Raw genomic sequence first — 20300 nt, 5'->3', positions numbered from 1 at the left:
CCTATGTATTTGAACCCTGGGTAACGAGGTGAAGAAACCAAGCAACATGCTCTTCTGATCCTCTTCTACTTTCTTATGTGTGGAAATGAAAGGAGAATGTTTTTTTTCTTCCACAGAGAAAAGGAAAATAAAAATGGTGACGGATCTTCCTGGAAATTGATTATTCTGTGTATTAGCCATTAGCCCAAAACTAAGCCACATACTAAGCCATGAAAGAGTTCAGTGAATTTAAAGCAATATTAAAACAAAAACTGTAATCCCCACTATGAATGTTTGGCTGAGAGAGAATAGGCTAGGTGATGCTTTATATTTGTTTCTCAGTGCAAGCAGTGTAATGAATTAATGCTTAGTTTCATAAAATCTGAAGTAAAAAACAATGGTCCTAACAGCAACAAGGCATTTTAAGCAAATTTTACTGCTCTGGGCAGTCCACAGTGGGACAAAATGGAAAAATTGTGAAGGTAAATGCTATTAATGAAAAGTGAATTCCCCATCTGAGGTGATTTACATCTACTGCTCAATAGCTTTTAGCTCTGCACCCTTAAGAATAACTACTCATCACTGGAAGTTACTTTAAAAATTTGCAAAACTGAAATGTTTTAAAAAGTGGTGGTGCCTTATTATAGATCTGCATGTGCCTGAACTGACTGGCCAGTGACGTAATCCAGCAGTATTTTATCCTTGTCTTGCTCTGGTTTATTTCTGTCTAATCTTTGCTTTTTAGCATCTTTATGTTATTCTTGACAGTTAAAATAAATGCCTTTTTGTTATTCAAAGGTAAATGTCATCCTTTTTCATGGTTATTTGTGGGATTTCTATATCCACAGTTCCACTAGTGTTTAGTAGTAATTTTTTTATGTACAGAGAATCAGAGAATCTCATCTACATGTAATTTATTTATATTCTTCAGCAAGCTTTGGATAAGAATTTATGACTGTTGCCTTTATGAATTTATGGCTGTTGATTTTTATGTGTTTGGTAACAGGAAAAAGTGCCCTTGTGGTATATCACCACAAGGCTTTTCATGGAACTAAACAATCTGTTCATTGACATTTAGTGATCCAGTAAGGAGGAAGGAAAGGAAGAAAGAAGGAAAGACAGGAGAGAGGTCATATCACAACAGGAGAGAAAAGGAAACCGTATTCATTTTCTCAGTGAAAGACAATATTGTTAGATCAGTTGATCTGTTAAGAAGCTGAGAAGAAGGAAAGTGCATGCTCTCTTTTAAAATTCATCACTGCTTTTTGTTTCTGTACTGAGTGTCTGGTTCTGCCATGTAAGATAAATCTGAAATACAGCAGTGTATACCTGGTAGTGAAAACTGAAGACCATTATAGTGCAATTCATTAGACTTAGATGGTGATCTATAATCTGGTAAAAATGAGGTTTGTTACTACTGAAAATGGGTTTCATTGTGCTCATCACCTGGGACTACATGAGCTATCCCTTATCAGACAGATGTTAAATGCTGCACTTGAAGTAGGTTATTGCTTCATCTTCCTTTGCTCTAGTTCATGGTCCCTTAAAGTGTATTTTTTGGGTCAGCTGCATGATATGAGGCAGAGGGAAATACCTCCGTAAGCTTAATTTATGTCCATGTTTACCAACAGAAAGGTGATACACATCCACTTGTTCTCTGTGCAGTAGCTGCAAGTTTGAGAGTAAACTTTACTTCCAGGAAATAGAGCTGATCTGTCATGGGACTGTACCATGTTGGAAAGCTGTTGCTTTTAGTTTGTAAATCAGGGTGGCTTTAGAAGACAAATCCTGCAATCATCTAGTATTGTTCATCATTCTATGCTAATAATATGCCAAACACCTCAGAAACAGCTGGGGAGTTCTCTTCTTATGGAAGACGAAACAGGCCTTTGATATTGCCATGACACAAACGTGATAGCTAATTTTATGATATACAGCATGCAAAAAGTGCAACCATAGGGTGTTTGAAGTTATAAGCCATGTTCCTCAGCACTGGCCAAATGACATTGCCTATTTCTTAGCTTAAAAGAGAATCAGCTCCCTGCATTCCAGTTCTGTTTTCAGCTATGGTTATTTGTAATCTTGTAATAATGTTTCTCACTCAATAGTGTGTATTCAGTTTCATGATCTTAAATATTATTAAAGGTAAAGAAAATCATTGCTGCAACCTGAATTCCTCAGAGGGTTAGAAGTATTCAGGGCTTGCAGTTAAAGCTTCACATATTGTCAAAAATGAAATGAAAGCAAGGGGAAGAATATGCTTCTTTTGTACTGAACATTTTCCCTTTTGGCACTGTACCAGATTTCATTCCTTAATATTAATTGAAAAATATAGCTTAGATTTAACACTGTGTTCATTGTAAAAAATTATGTGGCAATTTCTAATTATATATTGCTACATGATTCTCTACGAGCATTTTTATGGAAATTCAGGAGCAATAGGATGAGAATAATAAAATAGAGAGATCTTCAAAGGTTGACTGAGTTTTTCCCATAAGCCTTCTTCTAGTCTAAACAGCTCTCCTATTGAGTGCATTGCAAATGGAGCATCAATGATTGATTATATATTTTCTAACTGGCCTGCAATGTCCAGATTTATGGGGGAATGAAAGAAGAAGAAGAACAGCAAACAGTTGCTATATTGAATGAAATCTGTCCATTGGCATTTATCCTCCTACGCATTTTGCTCAGTAATTCACTTAGCCTGACTATGAATCATCAAGCTGACTCCAAGGAAGAAAAATCACCAAGCAGCCACTGTATTAGTGATACTGATTACAGTTTTCCATTGTATCTCAAAAACTGTAGTTTATTCTATCTGATTTCTTCTTTTTTTTTTTTCCTTCTGTAAGGATAAAGTGAAAAGACAAAAACCTTCTCACTCAGTTAATTTTTGGTTATTTCATTAAGCAATGTCTCAGGAAGTATAAAGTTTATGTTCAAATAAATAAACAAAATGCAGACAAATGCAGGGATCTGAATAAAACAAAATGTTTCATCAGAACTTTCCTGATTCATCTTCTTTGTTAGATATTAATAAGGGGTAAGTGGTCCAACACATATTAGATGAGGAACAGAGAAGATTAATATACGCAATCCAGCTAAAGATGGGTTAGTATTCTCTTCATGAAGTCTGTACATGTCTGCTTTATACAGTACATACTACTTTTTCTATGTGTACACACACACACACAATACACAGAGTACAGTGAGGTATGATGATACTCAGATACAAAAATGACAAATAAAGCACTAAACAAAATAATAGGTTAAATGTTGTGGCTTGTCTGAATGCATCTAGTTACAAAGTGACTAGACATTTTGGTTGATTCCGTTCATTTTATTTGAAATATTGCAACCTACAGTCAGAAAATGTATTGCATTCATTTCTCTGTCACTGTATATGTGCCAAAAAATCCATGGGGTAAATATATTTAGCACAAACTCATTTAAAAGCAGGTTGCTTTAGTAGTGTTGAATTTCCAGGGTCTAAATGCTGTTACTTTTTTTTTTTTTAAATAGTCATCCAGTTACTCTGTGAGCTGACTCTCTTTAACATAAAGAGTATAATTTCATTTCTGAACACTTGATCTAGACATTGGCAACCAAGCCAGTCTTTGATAACCCATAAGCAATAATAGTAAAAATAAGCAATTAAATTACTGAAATGGGCATAATAATTGGCTAAGCCCAAACCTGGAAGCCAGAACTCCTTTGTAGTTGTGACTGGACAATTGTCTCTATAGTCTGGACTTTGAACTTTATCAGGCTGAAAAAATTTTATAAACTTTATGAGACTTAAATGATCATTGTTGTGGGGGTAACTGGGTGTTTTGGAGAAAAGAAAAAAAAGAGGGGGAAAAAACAAACCCCAAAAATCCATACAATGAACATCAAAATGAAGCAGAAATGTTTTCTTCTAAGCAGTCATATGTAAAACTTAAACCTTCCGTGTTTTTGATGACAAAAATGTTTCCCTAGAATGCAATGTGTTATGTTTTAGCCTTTGTAATATGAGCTGTGGTAACATTCACAAGATTAGTATTGGCGGTACTTCTCTCTTTGGGCCAGTAGTGCACTCATCCAATAATGTGAACTGAAATCATTCTTCAGCCTTGGAAGATTAGAGACTGCCTTGTGCAGCTTCTGGTAATAAGCTGAATGGCATAGCTATTAATGTTATGAAGTATCCTGAGGTTTGCTAATCTCTGTCTCGCCTGTTCATCCATTTTCGATGCACTGTCTAAATAGTGAAGCAGAAATGAGGAGGGAAAAAAACATCTCTGCAGTTTCATGTTTAAAGCAGTACTGATTTGTCATCTAAATTTAAACTTTGTCCCACATCTTTTCATGGCCTTATTTCTGATTTCTCACATCTTAGATAAAATGGTTTTGCTCTAAAAAAAAAAAAAAAAAAAAAAAAACAAACCACTTGAAATCACTTAACACTTCAAAGTCTTATGTCAGTAACATTTTTGATAAGGCAAATCCATTATTCACAGTCCACACAGAGGGGATATCCTTCATCTGCTAGATGTGTCCAATCTATATAAAAGTAGTGATATCATTGTGTGAAAGTGAAAGCTCATGAAAAATGGAGAGGAAGAAATTAAGCAGAGCTAAAGAATTCATCTCTCTTCATCTATCTTTTCTGTTGTCTTTCATCTATAACATAAACACTAGGGTTCACATCAGTTTGAAATGTGAAGTAATAAATGATGTAGGAGCAATGGAAAACCTGAATCAGACCTGTGACCATTATTGCCAGTTTGGGAAGCAGTGTTGATGTTCTGTAACTGGTCAGAGTATAAAACTTCCATGGTCTTATATTGTGTCCCTATTTCTATCTAACGGTAGAGATCTAGCAACGTCGATGTTAGTCTCCCTGTGTTTTAAAGCTTAGTCTTGTGAAGGAAGTATGGAAGCATTTCTCTTTCTGTAACTGTCATTAAAGACAGAGCTTTTTATAGTTCCTGAGGGGGCACATGCTGGGAGTATGCCCATTCATGAGAAACATGATCCTAATAAGAGCTAAAAATGCAAACTCCATGAAGTCAGAACAACAGTTACTAAAGTGAAGTGCTGGAAAGTAGAATTTTCTGAGTCAAACAGATCTGCTCACTAATGCAATTTGCTGACATTGTTATTAATCTCATAAAGCCCAAAGTGCTATTTTAATGATCCTGTTTCTTCAGAATCTGCATCCATATTCAGTATGAAGAAGAAATGTAGAGTATTTGTTTTACATATTCAGAGTCTCATTCATTGGACTTGAGGTTTACATTTTAAGTTCTTCATGTATATTTTCTATTGATTTAAGAAGCTAGCTGCCATTTTTCATACATTATGTATTCCACTCAGCCAGTGCAGATGCATGGCAGTAAAGAGCAGTATTCATAATGATGACTTACAGCCCAGCAGACACATGTGTAGTAGTGTGTGAACTTGCTGAGAAACACTTCATGGCATGTTGCTGGGAGGATCACGGCCCACTCAGTTTCGTGAATTGTCTTCAGCCCTGCTCAATCCTTCCACTTGCATAGGACACTAAAGTCCAGAGTTGTCTGATAGATGCATTTCTTTCAAGTATTTTTACAAAGGACAGTAACATCTTGTGGGGTAGATCTTGTAAAGACAGCAGTGGATACAAGTTAACAGCTGAAAGAAGAATTGGATGTGTGTTGCAGGGATGTGATCATTGGGACTAAAGATGAAGCACAGAGTTAAAATCATAGAATCTTAGAATGGTGTGGACCTCTGAAGATCGAGTCCAATACCTCTGCCAAAGCAGGATCACCTAGGGCAGGTCACACAGAAATGCGTCCAGACAGGTCTGTAAAGTCTCTAGGGGAGACACGTCTCTCGGAAGCCTCCTCTGGTGCTTCATCACCCCTAGAGTAAAGAAGATTTGCATCATGTTGAGATGGGACTTCCTGTGTTCTAGTTTGTATCCATTGCTCCTTGTCCTACCACAGCACACCACTGTAAAGAGACTAACATCTTCTTGACAGCATTCCTTCAGATATTTATAAATAATAAGATCCCCTCTCAGTCTTCTCTTCTTGAGACTAAACTGCCCCAGGCCTCTCAGAAACATGAATGCTTCCTAGAAAGAAAAGGTAGTTTTCTTTGGACATTCTGCCCTGGGCAAGAGTAGTAGAGGTTATGGTCTTCCATTAACTTGTTACCTGCTTTGTTCAGGCTCATATTCATTCATTGTGAACTGTCGATTACTTCATCATAGCTGACAGCTTTGACAGACACTGCTTCCTCTGTGCACTTTGGAAGATCTATTGTACAGATTTTTATTCTCCTCAGGTTCCAAAGCATAGTTTGAGGGAATTCATTTTCAAAGCTCAGTTTCAACAATATTTTTCAAAATGGCTGGCACAGCTTTGATTATCATTTCCATCATAACACCTACAGTAAAACAGTCTGCTCTTGTTTAAAAACGTTCGGTTCTTTCACTTTTACTTTGGCTTTCTGCAAGTCATGTAAACTGCAGTAGTTTCACCACCTGCTGCCTAGACTAGATGTGTTTACGTTAAAACTTTAGTTCAGGTTGGGAATGGACTTCTGAAGCAAAAGTCCTGGCTGCACCCTACTGCCATGCTTTGGTCTCAGCACATGGCATGGATTAATCTCAACTGATACTAAACAGGAGATAATGCTGCAGGCATGAACCCAATTCACTTCAGCAGCCAATGAGCATTCAGCCCATGGGACCAGAGCTAGGCTGAGGTAAAAGCTGCCTGAAAGACATCATGGTATGGGCATCTGGTCTTCAGCCTCAACTTTTTCACTCAATAAACACACTCATATTGGTCTGCAGTACTTGCTCATGTAGATACAACAATTATCTGCTCCAACATTTGCAGGTTTTATGCATAAACATTGTAATGTGCTGCCCAGATGTAATTTGAATCATCATGGCTGAACTCCAGTTCCTTCTGGAATTCTCCATGATCCTGTGCCAGAACTACACCAGAGCCTACCACTGACTTGTTGTATGTTTCATTCCATAGCTTTTGATCAACTTCTCAGTACTTATGCACATGCAATTTTCCTCTTGACAGGCAAAATGTACACAAATGTTGTTCCTTGTTGCTGAGATCAATATCATTTTACCTTGGAAAGAGAGCTTCCACATTGCCTGTCCTCCTCAGTGCTGAGATCACTTGTACTTCTTGTGAGCAATAATGGTATCCTTCACTTATGTAGCTTTTTCAGCTCTACCAGCTGCTGGACCATGAAGAAGAAAACTGATTTAAAGCTGTCAAATACTTACTCATATTTGCCAGCAGGAGCATTCAGCTAATTTGTCATAGCTGTCAGGCTTATCTCTTGTACTCTGCAACCATTAAGCTCTTGTTTTTCATGAATCTTCGGTTGATTTCAAGCTAGCATTCATATGGATAAGACAGATACTTTTCTTTTGTCAACCAGAGAGTACCTGAAACAGCATTTGCATCTTTTTCATACATGATATACATTGATCAGCTTAGGTTAGTGTATGACAATATGTAATTGCATGAAAATCACTGTTATAAAACTTTATTTGGGGCATAAAGATTCATAGGTGCTGTAAGATTTCAGTAAAGTGTAAACAGCAAAGTTCTTTATGAAAGGAGAATATTTTTATTGAATTTTTTTTGCTTCTACACAGAAAAAAGGCAGAACATTATCAAATCGTTTTAGCAGGATCATATTGCATCAGTTTGAGACCTTTCTGGGGGACAGGAAATAACATTCTTCATCTTTCTTCTAACGTCCCTAATTTCTTTCTTTGCATCCAGACTGAAAGAACTTCCTTGGTCAGGCCACAGCATCACCCACAGCCATCCTTTTATGTAATTCCTTATGCCTGGCTTGGGACATTGTGATGGATTACAGTGTCTTCTGGGATGAGCTAAGATTACTAGTGGTATCATTAGCTTCATGCTAGGGATTTGTTATATGATACCCTGAGGCACAGATAACAACTATCCAATCAAAGAATTTGCATTCTACATAACAAAACAACAAAATATGAAACAGTGAAAGTTGGAAGGAGTTTCTCTACTTTTGATGTATTTTTTTTAACTCAATGTGCTGGTGGATAGTAGGGGATTTAAAGGGGAGATGCAAAACAGGATATCTGCATTCATCAAAAGGAGCATGGAAAAAAGTACTCAAAAGTACTCTTCTGGGAGAAAGAACAAAAGTATTTTCAGTCAGTTCTAATGCCAGTGGTGGAAAGAGCAGAATAAAGGGAATATGTGTTAGGGAAAGATTCATAATGAGTTTCTGAAGGAGAGACTGCAGGTGAGCAATGGAAGTGGGTATGCCAGTGGAAACAGAAAGATTTCTACTGCCTTGAGGCAACAGCAAGAACCTGGGGAAGTCTTAGGTTGTGGCAAAAGGAAGGAGCAAAAGAAACAAAAGCATGAATGTGAAGAGTGGAGCCTGACCCCAAGGGATAGCCATGGGCAGCTAGCCCAGCCCAAACTGTCAGAGACTTCTACAAAGCCAGGGAGGTTGCTGCAACTTGGAAAATGACTGAGCTGGCTGAAGGTACACCTGGAAACAAGGGCCTGTCGGCAAGGATGCACAGGGCAAGATGAGAATTATTTCGGTCCTGTCTGACCATGTTTGGAGAATTTTCTGTTTAAAAAGTTAATTAATATAGTTTATATTTAAATAAAAATGTATTTATTTTCTTTAGAAGCCTTCTAACTGCATTTCTACCTACATGCTCTTATAACAGTAAAGCTATTCTAGCTATATTTCTTAGAAGATTCACTATAGAAAATCCAAACAGATTCATCTCCAAGTTTTGAGTTTAAGAATTTCTTAAGGGAAGCTTCTGAGAGAGAAGGTGAAATATTAAAAGGTGAAATACTTAATGTGTTTTTCATATGAAAAGCACATTAGAAATTGGGATATTGCATTATTGGCCCAGGTGCTAAACTGTATCTGGCAGCTAATGTCCAGGAGAAGTGTGATTTGATGAGGAGCTGGAAGCTTAGCTTACCCCTTCTGCCATTCCCTAGGGGATCACTTCTTGCTTGGTACAGGGCTCTAATCCTCACCTGCAGGATATTCAGATTCATAACTCTATGACTGAAATTCATTTTGATTTGTTTGGCTGTTGTGCCTAACAGTTTCTTCTGTTGCTGAGAAGTAAATGGGTTTTTACACACCGTCTGTCCTGCAGTATTTCTCATGTGGCAAGGTGATATTGCTAACTTTCTTGACTTGATACTTGTTGAATAATTTAGCTCAGGTTTGTTTCTGGGTAGCTAGCTATCCAGATGAGCATCTTGTATTACTGCCTATTGTCATGGTTACAGGACTGGCTGCATCTCTTCTTCCCTCTCTGAGTTTTTTGAGTGCAATATGAGGCCTGTCCTTGCCTGAGGTGCAATATAGCACTGTCTTTTGCTGACAGTCTTGGATATAGCATAGCAGCCTGTAAATGAGCACTGGCTCATTTCAACATATCTAATAGAATTCAAATGGTACATTGGATGCACTAATATTAGCTCTTAACTGCTAGTAAGTGGGAAGCTAACTGAAGCAATTATATTTTCTTAGGTCTTTGCAGTCAGCTCTTGATTTTAATTAGCCCTTTGAAGTGTTGCCATAGTTCCTTGTGAGGAAAAAATACGTATGTGCATGTAAACACATAAATATAAAGAAAATATTGTGTTGTTTATGCTACTGTGTTATATAAACAAAAGATTCCATGTTGCCTGTGCCTGAGCTGGCTATAGTGAGATTCCATGCAGCACCTGTGCCCTGGAGAAGGTGTACAGGACCCCCTGGCCACTCTGACCTGGCGGCTGCAAAAGGAAATGGCTTCAGCATGCGTGCATGGTGCTCCACAGGAAAAGCCAGGCCACACAGCCAGACTCTCCAGCCAGAGCATCACTAACAGTTGTGCTTTTTCAGGGTAGAATCACTTTACCTTTTCCCTGTGTATAAACAATTTTTTTTTTAATCTTACTGCTTTTATTTATTTTGGGATCTTATTGACTGGCTGACTTCATTGAGCAGAAGGAACTGTAATGATATTCATATGATTAAAAGTGTTATTTGAAAAGAAGGGTTTCACAGTAATTGCAACATTTTTCTGAATGCCAGTTTCGCCTGAAAGGCTTTTTCCCCATTTTATTTATTTCTCTATACTGTGTGTGAGGGTGTTTTGGGGCTTTGGGGTTTTTTTTGTGTGGTTGTTTTTTGTGGGGGTTTTCTGTTTGTGGTTTCTTTGGTTGTTTGGTTGATTGGTTGGGGGTTTTGCTGTTTTCTGCTTTCCCTAGAGATTTGTAAGCACCTGTGAATGATGTCTAAAATGATCAAAAGTGACTGTTGAAGATAGGATTCAAGAGTAGGTGTGCTAATATTGCTACAGATGAGACCTAAAAGAAGGGCAGCTATTCTGGTCACAGATTGCAAACTGTTTTAACTTCCCCACATTAAAATTTATGTGGATATGAGTCTCAGTTTTAAATATACTTACCCCAAATACTTTGATTTCTAGGAACTTTGAACCAAAAGAACTGGGGGAAAAAATACTCAGCATGCAATGGTGCCAAACAATCCCCTATTAATATAGATGAAGATCTTACCCAAGTAAATGTGAATCTGAAGAAACTTAAATTCCATGGATGGGAAAAGGAAACTTTGGAAGATACTTTCATTCGCAACACTGGCAAAACAGGTAAAAAAAAATCGGATTTCATGTTTGGAGTTAAAACAAGGACAATCAAACAAGGACTTCTAATGAAACATTTTCGTTTCACTTTTCCTTGTCTTGTACGTTCTGAATTCATCCATTAAAGAAAAAAAAGGTGATGGCAATAGCCAAGCAGCACTGACTATGTGCACAGAGTTAAAGCAATCATGTCCTTACTATCATCCCATCATGAACACTTCAAAGCCAAAGAGTAATTTAGCATTTCCTATGAAATAATGCAAATTATTACTACATATCCAGAATCGGTGACAAGTATACAAAAATTATTTTTTAAAAGTATGAATACATTGCCTACTCATCTGGAGCACTTCATGGGTGAATTGTGGTTTCAAAAAACTCAAGATGGGATTCATCTCACCTATGCTGTCACCTATATATAATGTAGATACTTGCATCTGAATTACTCAGAATTCTTGCAGTCGAAGAGAAATAGATGCTTTTATGGTCCCATTTATCTTACCTATCTCAGAAATATATTCTAGGAAGAAGTGATTTATGCCTACAAGATCTTATTTCTCCCAGCTATAAAAGATGCACTTGTTTTGCAACCACTTTGCTGTATAAATCCAGGATAGGAGTACCTAAAAGGTACTTGTTGGAACTACTGTTTCTTGTTTTGGGCACAGGTATAGAGGAAGATCTATTAACAACTTCCTCCACAGGTGTGGAGAAAGATTCCTTCTCTTACCAACTGTCTAACCTTCTAACTGGTTGCAGTGAGACCCCTAGACCAGCGTTTGTATTGTATTTCAGTGTTAGTGTTCCAAATTTCTGTTCTTGGCTCCATCGTGTACTTTCTACATACTATTCCACAAATTTCTTACTTCCCTCTTGCCTACTAGATGGGTGCATTTTTCTTTTCAAGAGATCCCTGAGAAAACATTGTTTGAAGTCCATAAAAGCAAACTAAGCTCTTTCTCACTTGCTGCAATTCAGATATTATAAAAGCAGTTTCTAAGTTCTGCAGGTGTTGAGGAAAGAACTGTAATGAAACTGAACACCATTAGTGCTGTTTAGCAAAAGGTCAGATAGATCACAGTCACTGGAGGATCTCAATCTATTCCTCTCCTGGAAGAGTACTCCACAGTTGAGGGGTCTCACAGATTGGACAGGTCTCCTAGGAACTTCCTAGGAACTAGGAAAATGTTCTTTTCATGTGTTGCTTCTTGATTTGTTTCTAGAATTATGATAATAATGATGGGAGGGGTATATTCCTTTTTGGTGCTTTCAGGAAGCTATGTCTTTCAGGAGTTTCTTTTCTTAGGACATCAGATTGATGGCTCAGACAGTTTTATGAGCTTTCTAGCATAGTTCTGTGACTAGTTTCAGACAACAGGAGACCAACAGTGCACTTAACTATGACTATTTTATGAATTGCAGCATGAAATGCAACTTATTTCTTCTTGTTAATAATCATAGAATAGTCCAGGCCAGAAGGGACATCCAAAGGTCATCCAGTCTGACCTCCCCGTAGTCAGCAGGGTCATCCCCAGCTAGACCAGGCTGCCCAGGGCCTCGTCGAGCCTCACCTTGAATATCTCCAGGGAAGGGGACTCAAGCACCTCCCTAGGCAACCTGTGACAGTGTTCCACAACCCTCATAGTGAAGAACTTCTTCCTGATATCCAATCTGAATCAGCCCTTCTCTAGTTTGAAGCCATTGCCCCTCATCCTGTCACCACAGACCTTTATAAACAATCTCTCTCCATCCTTCCTGTAGTCCCCCTTCAGGTACTGGAAGGCTGCTATTAGGTCTTGTCAGAGCCTCCTCTTCTCCAGGGTGAACAACCCCAGCTCCCTCAGCCTGTCCTCATAGCAAAGGTGCTTCAACCCCCTTGATCAATTTCCTGGCCCTCCTCTGGACCTGCTCCATCAGGTCCATGTCCTTCCTATATTGAGGGCTCCAGACTGTACACAATGACTGTACTCCAGGTGAGGTCTCACAAGAGCAAAGTGGCAGAATCACCACTCTGGGTCTGTTGGCAATGCATCTTTTGATGCAGCCCAGGATGTGATTTGCCTTCTGGGTTGCAAGCACACACTGTCTGCTCATGTCCAGCTTCTCACCCATCAGCACCCCCAAATCCTTCTCCACAGGCCACTTTCAAACACCTCATCCCCAAGTCTGTATTGATAGTGAGAATTATTCCATCCCAAGTGCAGAACCTTGCAGTTGTTTTTGTGAAACCTCATGAGGTTCACCTGGGCCCACCTCTCCATTTTATCCAGGTCCCTCTGGTTGACATCCCGTCCCTCTGGTGTATCGACAACACTACACAGCTTGGTGTCATCTGCAAACCACACTTCTTTGTTTAAATAACCAATTCCCTGTCAAATTGCTTATGAAGTACGGGCGAAAAGCCATATCATGTTTACCTTTTAGTACCTGATACTGAAACAGGAGAATCATAGATGCCTTGGCCAGCTTTTATATTGATGACCCTTTTTTCCCCCCCCTCTCTCTCTCTCTTTGTTCAGTGGAAATTAACCTGACCAATGATTATTATGTAAGTGGAGGTGGCTTAGACACCATATTCAAAGCAAGCAAGATCACTTTTCACTGGGGAAAATGCAACTTGTCATCTGATGGATCAGAACATAGTTTAGAAGGACAAAAATTTCCTCTTGAGGTAAAGTACAAAGTAGATTTTGACAATTTGTTCTTCTGCAAAAAGTAATACTGCTTACTAAATACTTTTGTTTATTACTTGATTAAAGTCTATTTTCAGATACAATCATTCGCTTTCCAAACTAGTAATAGTTAAATTATACATTTGAAAACATTTGACATTATTCCATGTCATGCTGAGGATGTCTAAACTGTGCATTTTCACACATGCCTTCTAAGATGACAATAGGAGTCAGTCCTACTAATTGAACAAAGTTCAAGCTAACAGTTAAGCTGCTACGTATTCACCCATCATACTCCACAGCAGTCAGTTCTTTAATGTGTAAATGGTCTTTTCAAAGCTGGGGCTTTGCTGAAAGCCAATGGGAGCTGCTGGGCTTTACTGAGGCAAAGCATGACCCATTTGGTTACAGACCAAACTTGTTAACCAACAACATGGAGTTGTGATCATTTCTCTCCTAAAAGTACTTAGTTGTGGCAGGCAACTGTGCAGCTTCTCACTCTTGGCAGTTTGGACTTCTGCATCAGAGCAAAGCAATAGAGCCAAGTTTGTCCTGTGCTCTGTGGAAAGCTGTGAACCAGCAACTTTCCCTGGACAGTATCATTTCCTTATTATCCACTTAAAAATTCCCCACTCACACTCAACCTGTCCTGCCAAGGTGTCAAAGAGAACATTTTTCTCTGTCATTACCACATGAAAAGCTAGTAGGAGCAGAACACTCCTGCATTCATGTTGGTGACCTGGTACTAGAAGAGGTTTCCTGACTGCATCCAGAAAGAGAGGAAGGGGTGCAGCAAACCCAAAGCCCATGATGGCAGTCAATTGTGAGCACAAAATACCTGGTAATCTTTTAGTACCAATATTCTCTGTGCTTACTGCAAGGCACATGTAGTAGGGACATCCTACCTTATTATTCAAACTTCACCAATGATTTCAAGATTCATCTCACCTGAGTACTCTAGGTTAGATGTCAAGTACAAGTAAGTTAACTCAGCTTACTGTATTATCCATGGAGAGTGTTGTGTTCCTTGACAGGGTAACTGCTGCATATGAAGTGGTTTTCCAGGAGACGTCATTTTTAGGTAGCAACAGCTGAATAATTCCATTCCATATCTTCAGATAATACAGTTGACATAGTTTAAAACATTCATTGCTTTGGAATCAAATGTTCTTGCTTGAACGTTTTTTTGTCCAAATGGGAATATAAATAACTGCTTTGATTATTTTATTTTTTGGTATGTATAAAACATTTTAATATAATTTTATTTGCAGATGCAGATCTACTGCTATGATGCAGATCAGTTTACAGATTTCGAAGAGGCAATTAAAGGAAATGGAAAGTTAAGAGCTTTATCAATTTTGTTTGAGGTAAACAAAATATATCTTGGTGTCATTAAACAAGCATTGAAACATGGCAGATGTTCAAACTGAATTTAACTTGTTCCAATGTGTGATCATTTAGTTAAGACTCGCATATATATTCCTAATTTATTCTTACAGAAAAGAAAATGGGGAAAGTATGTTTGCTCTGCTTTAAGTCATCTATAATTTTGGTGGCAAACTGCACCTTTCACGTTTTTTGTGAAGCCTGTGACATTAAGAAAATGCAATTTCTTTTTAACAGATTGGACCAGAAGATAATCCAGATTATCATCCAATCATTAATGGAGTAGATAGTGTTAGTCGTTTCGGTAAGTCTGCCTCCATGTTTTATTGATTACTGATTAGATTAAATTCCATTTCAATGTAATTATGAAACACATGGTTCTCCAGAGCTCAGCCATGCCTATTTTATTAGAAGCAGCAAAAGTCATCTGGATAGACTAAAGAGCTGGGCAGTCACCAAGTGTATGAAATTTGACATCAGAAGTGCCAGATTCTGCACCTGAGATGAGGTAGTCCTGGTTATATGTACAAACTGGGGAGTGAAAGGCTGGAGAGCAGCCCTGCAGAAAGAGATCTGGGGGTTTCTGTTGATGGCAAGTTGAATATGAGTCAACAGTGTGCCCTGGCAGCAAAAACAGCCAGCTGTGTCCTGGGTTACATCAAGCACAGTATATCTGGCCTGTTGAGTGAGGTGACTGTCCCACTCTGCTGCACTGGTGTGGCCTTACTCTGAGTACTGTGCACAGTGCAGATGCCTTAATATAAGAAGGACATCAAACTATTAGAGTGCTTCCAAAGGAGAGTGACCAAGATGGTGAAAGGCCTTAAGGGCAAGACTTTGGATGAGCAGCTGAAGTTGCTTGGTTTGTTCAGCTTGGAGAAGAGAAGGCTGAGAGGTGACCTCATCACAGTCTACAGCTTCCTCAAAGGAAGCAGTGGGGAGGGAGCGGAGGTGCTGATCTCCTCTCTTTTGGGACAAGCGACAGGACACGAGGAAAGGGAGTGAAGCTGCAGCAGGGGAGGAACTTCAGATCAGACATTAGGAAAAGGTTCTTCACTGAGAAGGTAGTTGATGACTGAGAAGGTAGTTGATGATTGTTGAGGCTGCCCTGGGAAATGGTTATGGCACCAAGTCTATAAGAGTTCAGGGAACATCTGGATGACACTTTTAGTCATCTGGTCTGGTTTTAGTCCTCTGAAGAGCAGTGAGTTGGACTCTAAGGTCCTTATGGATCCCTTCCAACTTGAGATATTTTGAGATTTTGTGAATTATTTATCCCAAGTCTGAATATTTTTAACAATGGTAAGTGCAAATGAATCAATATAATTGTCATGAGGAAATTGCAACTCTTTAAATGCTAAATCAAGAGAATTGCCTGATTTATTTAGTGAGTTTTCTTAGTCATACATTTCTGGATTTTTATATGTGGTTGGAAGAAAAATAACTTGTTGCAGCCATCCAATGTGTGTGATATAAGCAAGAGACTTCCTGTATAAATCTGAAATACTCCAATTCTATTATATTTGACCTAATATTATTCAAACCAAAAACATTTCAGTGTTTTTGAATTCCTTGTGGGTTTATGACAGAGCATGTGGACTTTAGGGTGGTATATGAGGAGATCTGGGCTGTGTTTCTAACTCAGTTTTACAGTGTCCCAGCAGAAGACTAAACATGAATGAGCACTTCTTGAGCAAGAGATGTTTTCTTACATCACAGGCATGGCATTAAGTAAATGGCTACATTCATCTCAGTTTTCTTATATATATACAATGATACCTCAGCATTGCAAAGCCCCTGAAAATTGAGAGGTTGAAAGTGTAAAAAGGTTTTAGTATACTATTTTAAATGCTTTCAAAAGTATGATGCTAAAATCAAGACTGTTCTTCTCCAGAAAACAAACACCATTCAACAAATATAAAAGGGAGCAATTTTTATAAATTGCAAAGACAGAGAAGGGGACAATATAAAGCAGTTAAAATTCATTATCTTTGTATGCCGTCTTCGATGAAACATGAAAGAATATGAGTAATACATCAAGGCAGATGCTCTTCTTTAGCCTTGGAAGGAGCTATAAAACTATCAGAAGCAAGATTCAAGACACAGCCACTACATGGAACTTCAACAATGAATAGAATATTGTTTTGTTGAATAGAATGTAAATGAGCTCTGAAAATTGAGGTCATTGCTAAATCAAGTTGTTCCTCCTGAATAAAAGTGAATAGCACATGATCTGTCCTTGTCCATGATGTACATGATCTGTCCTTGTCAGCCATATCTGTGGCGTGTTGATTTGAATTTTCAGTTTCGTAGCTCTCAAGCTCTGCAGAAGAGCAGTCCTGTTCCTGCTAGACACTCTGCTTCTCATCATTCTTTGTAGGTGTTTTATTTTAGAATTTAGGCTGTCAATCACATTAAAGGTCATTCTACAATTCAAAATTGCAAACTATATAGCAGAATTCTTACTATAAATTACAAGTTTCATGACCCTAACCATCTGTATAAAACAGACTGACCATTTTCACTAAGGAAGAATGTGTTAACTAGACACATACCACATAGCAATGATGGCTTCTGTCTGAAGGGTGATTAACATGTTGACAGGAGAAATAGAAAGATGGGCTTTGCTTGATACTTCTACTTACAAGACACATCAATAAGAAAAAGGAGAGGAGCCAGCTCTTTAACGCAGTAGAACTGTCACTGTACAAAAGAAATGCATCAGTGATTTGTAGTAAACTGTTCATGTGATTTGTTCTCTCACCAAATTAATGAGAAATTATGAAGACAAAGACAGGTCAGAAATCTGTACAGTGCTTAAGAAATAATGTTCCTGTAGAATCACAAGTTGATGCACAGTCTGAAAATTCATTAGATGTTCATAAGTGAATGCTTACCAAATAGGGGGAAATTTAAAATGAGCAATATCAGATTAAAAAAAAGACGTATAAGGATCTACATGGTTCTAAGGTGAATAAAACAAATATTTTGGATGTGTCAGACAATAAAGCAGAAAATTGTCACAAGATTGATAACTATCACAGACTGAAAAAAATCTATCCTGAGGAAGTCTGTACTACTTCTGCTGATTTTTGCTGCTGGACAATACTGCCGTACCGGCATGATTGTAGCTTTCTGTGGGTGGATTCCTAGCAGTTCCTCATGCATACTCTCAGCTGACAGGTACCAGGTAAACTGCTGACGTGAAGGGTGTGCTACTGTCTTCACGGGACAATAAGCACAATGGTCCTGTGAAAAGCAAAGATGCAGAGGAGGTCTTTGCATCCTTCTCTGCTTTGCATAACACTGTTACCTTTTTTCACTGTATTATCACCATTTTAAAAAAAGCACATTCCACTGAAATTCTACTTCTGGCATTATGAGCAATATAACTCTTAGGTTTAACACAGCAACAGTTCCCCAGGCAGTGATTTCCTGCGGAGATTAAGGTCCTGTAGGAAGCTCAACAGATTCATCAAATTCAGAGAGGCTTTGAAGACATGTCACATGATACCAAGACCAGAGATTTAACATACTTTTTAGAGGTTTGTGGGTGAGACAAGATTTGGCATCTTGGGCATTTACAAGTGGGCTTGCAGGTGAACAAATTCTTGTGAACCAATATACTGATTATTTATTACTGGAGTAACTCATTACACCTTCCCAAGTAAACAGAGTTGTTAGTGAGCAGTACTTATTCAAACTAAACAGAAAAAGCTCAGCAATTTATTTGTATGCTAGTCTCTCTGGAGGTCAAATTTTGAAGAGCCTCAGAATTACCATGTTCCTATAATGGTAAAGCTTTTGAGTGTGTGATTTCTATTTATTCATTGCTTCTGCGTTTTAACTGTCTGACTCTAGAAACTTTATCCTTTTTTTCAGGAAAACAGGCTGCTTTAGAACCATTTATTTTGCTGAACCTTTTGCCGAATACAACAGACAAATATTACACTTACAATGGGTCTTTATCAGCTCCTCCCTGCTCTGAAACAGTTGAATGGATTGTGTTTAAAGACACCATTAGTATTTCTGAAGACCAGGTAACTACTTGTATTAAACCCAAACAATTGTACATTATAACAAAGAAAAGCAGTTACTGAGCATATGGTAAAAGCTCATGATACTCCTTGCCCTCCCAAAATCCTGGCTTTTCTTTTCATGCAGCCATTAAATGAAAAATAAATGTATATTACTTAAGTGTGCTATATTTTCCCTTTCCTACTTCATGACTAGATTCTGAGTGGGGTTTTTTTGCCTTGAGGGGAGTAAGAACACACTGCCTAACTCTGCAGGCTGTCCAGGCTTCTAACCCAGACAGAGGAATGCAAAGCTCTTTTCTGACTCCCCTAGCTACATGGTGGTGACTGGGCAAAGCATAGCTCCAACAGCAGAGTGGTTGAGAAATATAGGTGGAATAAACCATTAGATGCTGTGGAAGCTACATCCTCGGGTTGTGCAGACCAAACTGACTCTCTGCTATCACAGAAGTTTGTCTCAGACTGCTTCTCTGCTCCCCTTTCTTTATATTCAAGTGTCTGTGACAGGCTGCTTCCTGAACAGTACATTGCAGTTCAGGCACCCCTGGTACAGTGGAACACAGGTTAATGCCACTCGGGAGAGCTCAACTGGGAGACCTCACCCAACATTTTTTTCCCATTTTTTTTTGCCTGTTAGGAGAATGTAGTTAATTTGTTGTGACTTCTGACTTCTGTTTTTTTCTCACCTCTTGTAGTTAACTGTATTCTGTGAAGTCCTTACAATGCAGCAGTCTGGCTATGTTATGCTGATGGACTACCTGCAAAACAACTTTCGAGAGCAACAATATAAGTTCTTTGGGCAAGTGTTTTCCTCTTACACTGGACAAGAAGAAATTCATGAAGCAGGTATTTACTGAGTAGTCATTCCTCTCATCACAGGTTGAAAGACAATTTTCAGTGAAAGAGTCATCCTAATATGAAGATACTCATTTTACATTGTGTACAAAGTAGCAGGCTGTATTATTACTCATAAATCTATCACTTCAGAGAAAAAAAAATAGCAATCATAAAACATGTCAGATTAAATGGAGTGGAAAATTAAATGCTTGTCTTGACCAAACATTCAGTGAAGATCACATCAGTTCAAGCTTTCTTGTACTGCCCTTTTAATGTGTTACAGACTTAAACAAAACTGCCTTTTCAGGGGCTGCAGGAGGATTTTGTTTTACAAACCCATTTGGCTCTTTGTTGTGTAATGTGGAAGCTTTTCCAACAGAGGCTGAAGTAAGGTCACCAAATTCATTTCACTTCATCTACTGAGAAAGTAATAGATGGAAAGAATCCCAGAAGCCAGTGTCTGTTCTGTGTTTTACCTAAAACCTCAGGGAAGTTTGTGAAATATGATCACTGGATGTTGTGTAATGGGGACCAAAGTCTATCACTAAGTATGGAAGTCGATGATTTCTTGCTCACAAGCACAGAGGAATAAGTAGTAAGCATCTAATTTCGAAGCATTTTGTTGGTACTTGGGGGGGGATGCCTATAGATTCTTAAAGTCAGTTGTATTGCTCTATGCTAAATTAGACATAG

At 38.4% G+C, this 20300-nt stretch overlaps 1 protein-coding gene across 1 annotated transcript in view; it reads left to right on the top strand.

Moving 5' to 3' along the window:
- PTPRZ1 (protein tyrosine phosphatase receptor type Z1) overlaps window positions 1-20300 on the top strand; it is a 108639-nt gene that overhangs the window by 32932 nt on the left and 55407 nt on the right. The window contains exons 3-8 of the mRNA XM_054399978.1: window positions 10502-10681; window positions 13195-13346; window positions 14619-14714; window positions 14971-15037; window positions 18616-18773; window positions 19466-19616. Of these exons, the coding sequence (XP_054255953.1) occupies window positions 10502-10681; window positions 13195-13346; window positions 14619-14714; window positions 14971-15037; window positions 18616-18773; window positions 19466-19616 (804 nt within the window). The remainder of the gene's footprint in view (window positions 1-10501; window positions 10682-13194; window positions 13347-14618; window positions 14715-14970; window positions 15038-18615; window positions 18774-19465; window positions 19617-20300) is intronic.

This window comes from Indicator indicator, chromosome 3 (assembly GCF_027791375.1).
Source record: "Indicator indicator isolate 239-I01 chromosome 3, UM_Iind_1.1, whole genome shotgun sequence".
NCBI lineage: Eukaryota > Metazoa > Chordata > Aves > Piciformes > Indicatoridae > Indicator > Indicator indicator.
This window is presented reverse-complemented; position numbering and strand designations above follow the sequence as displayed.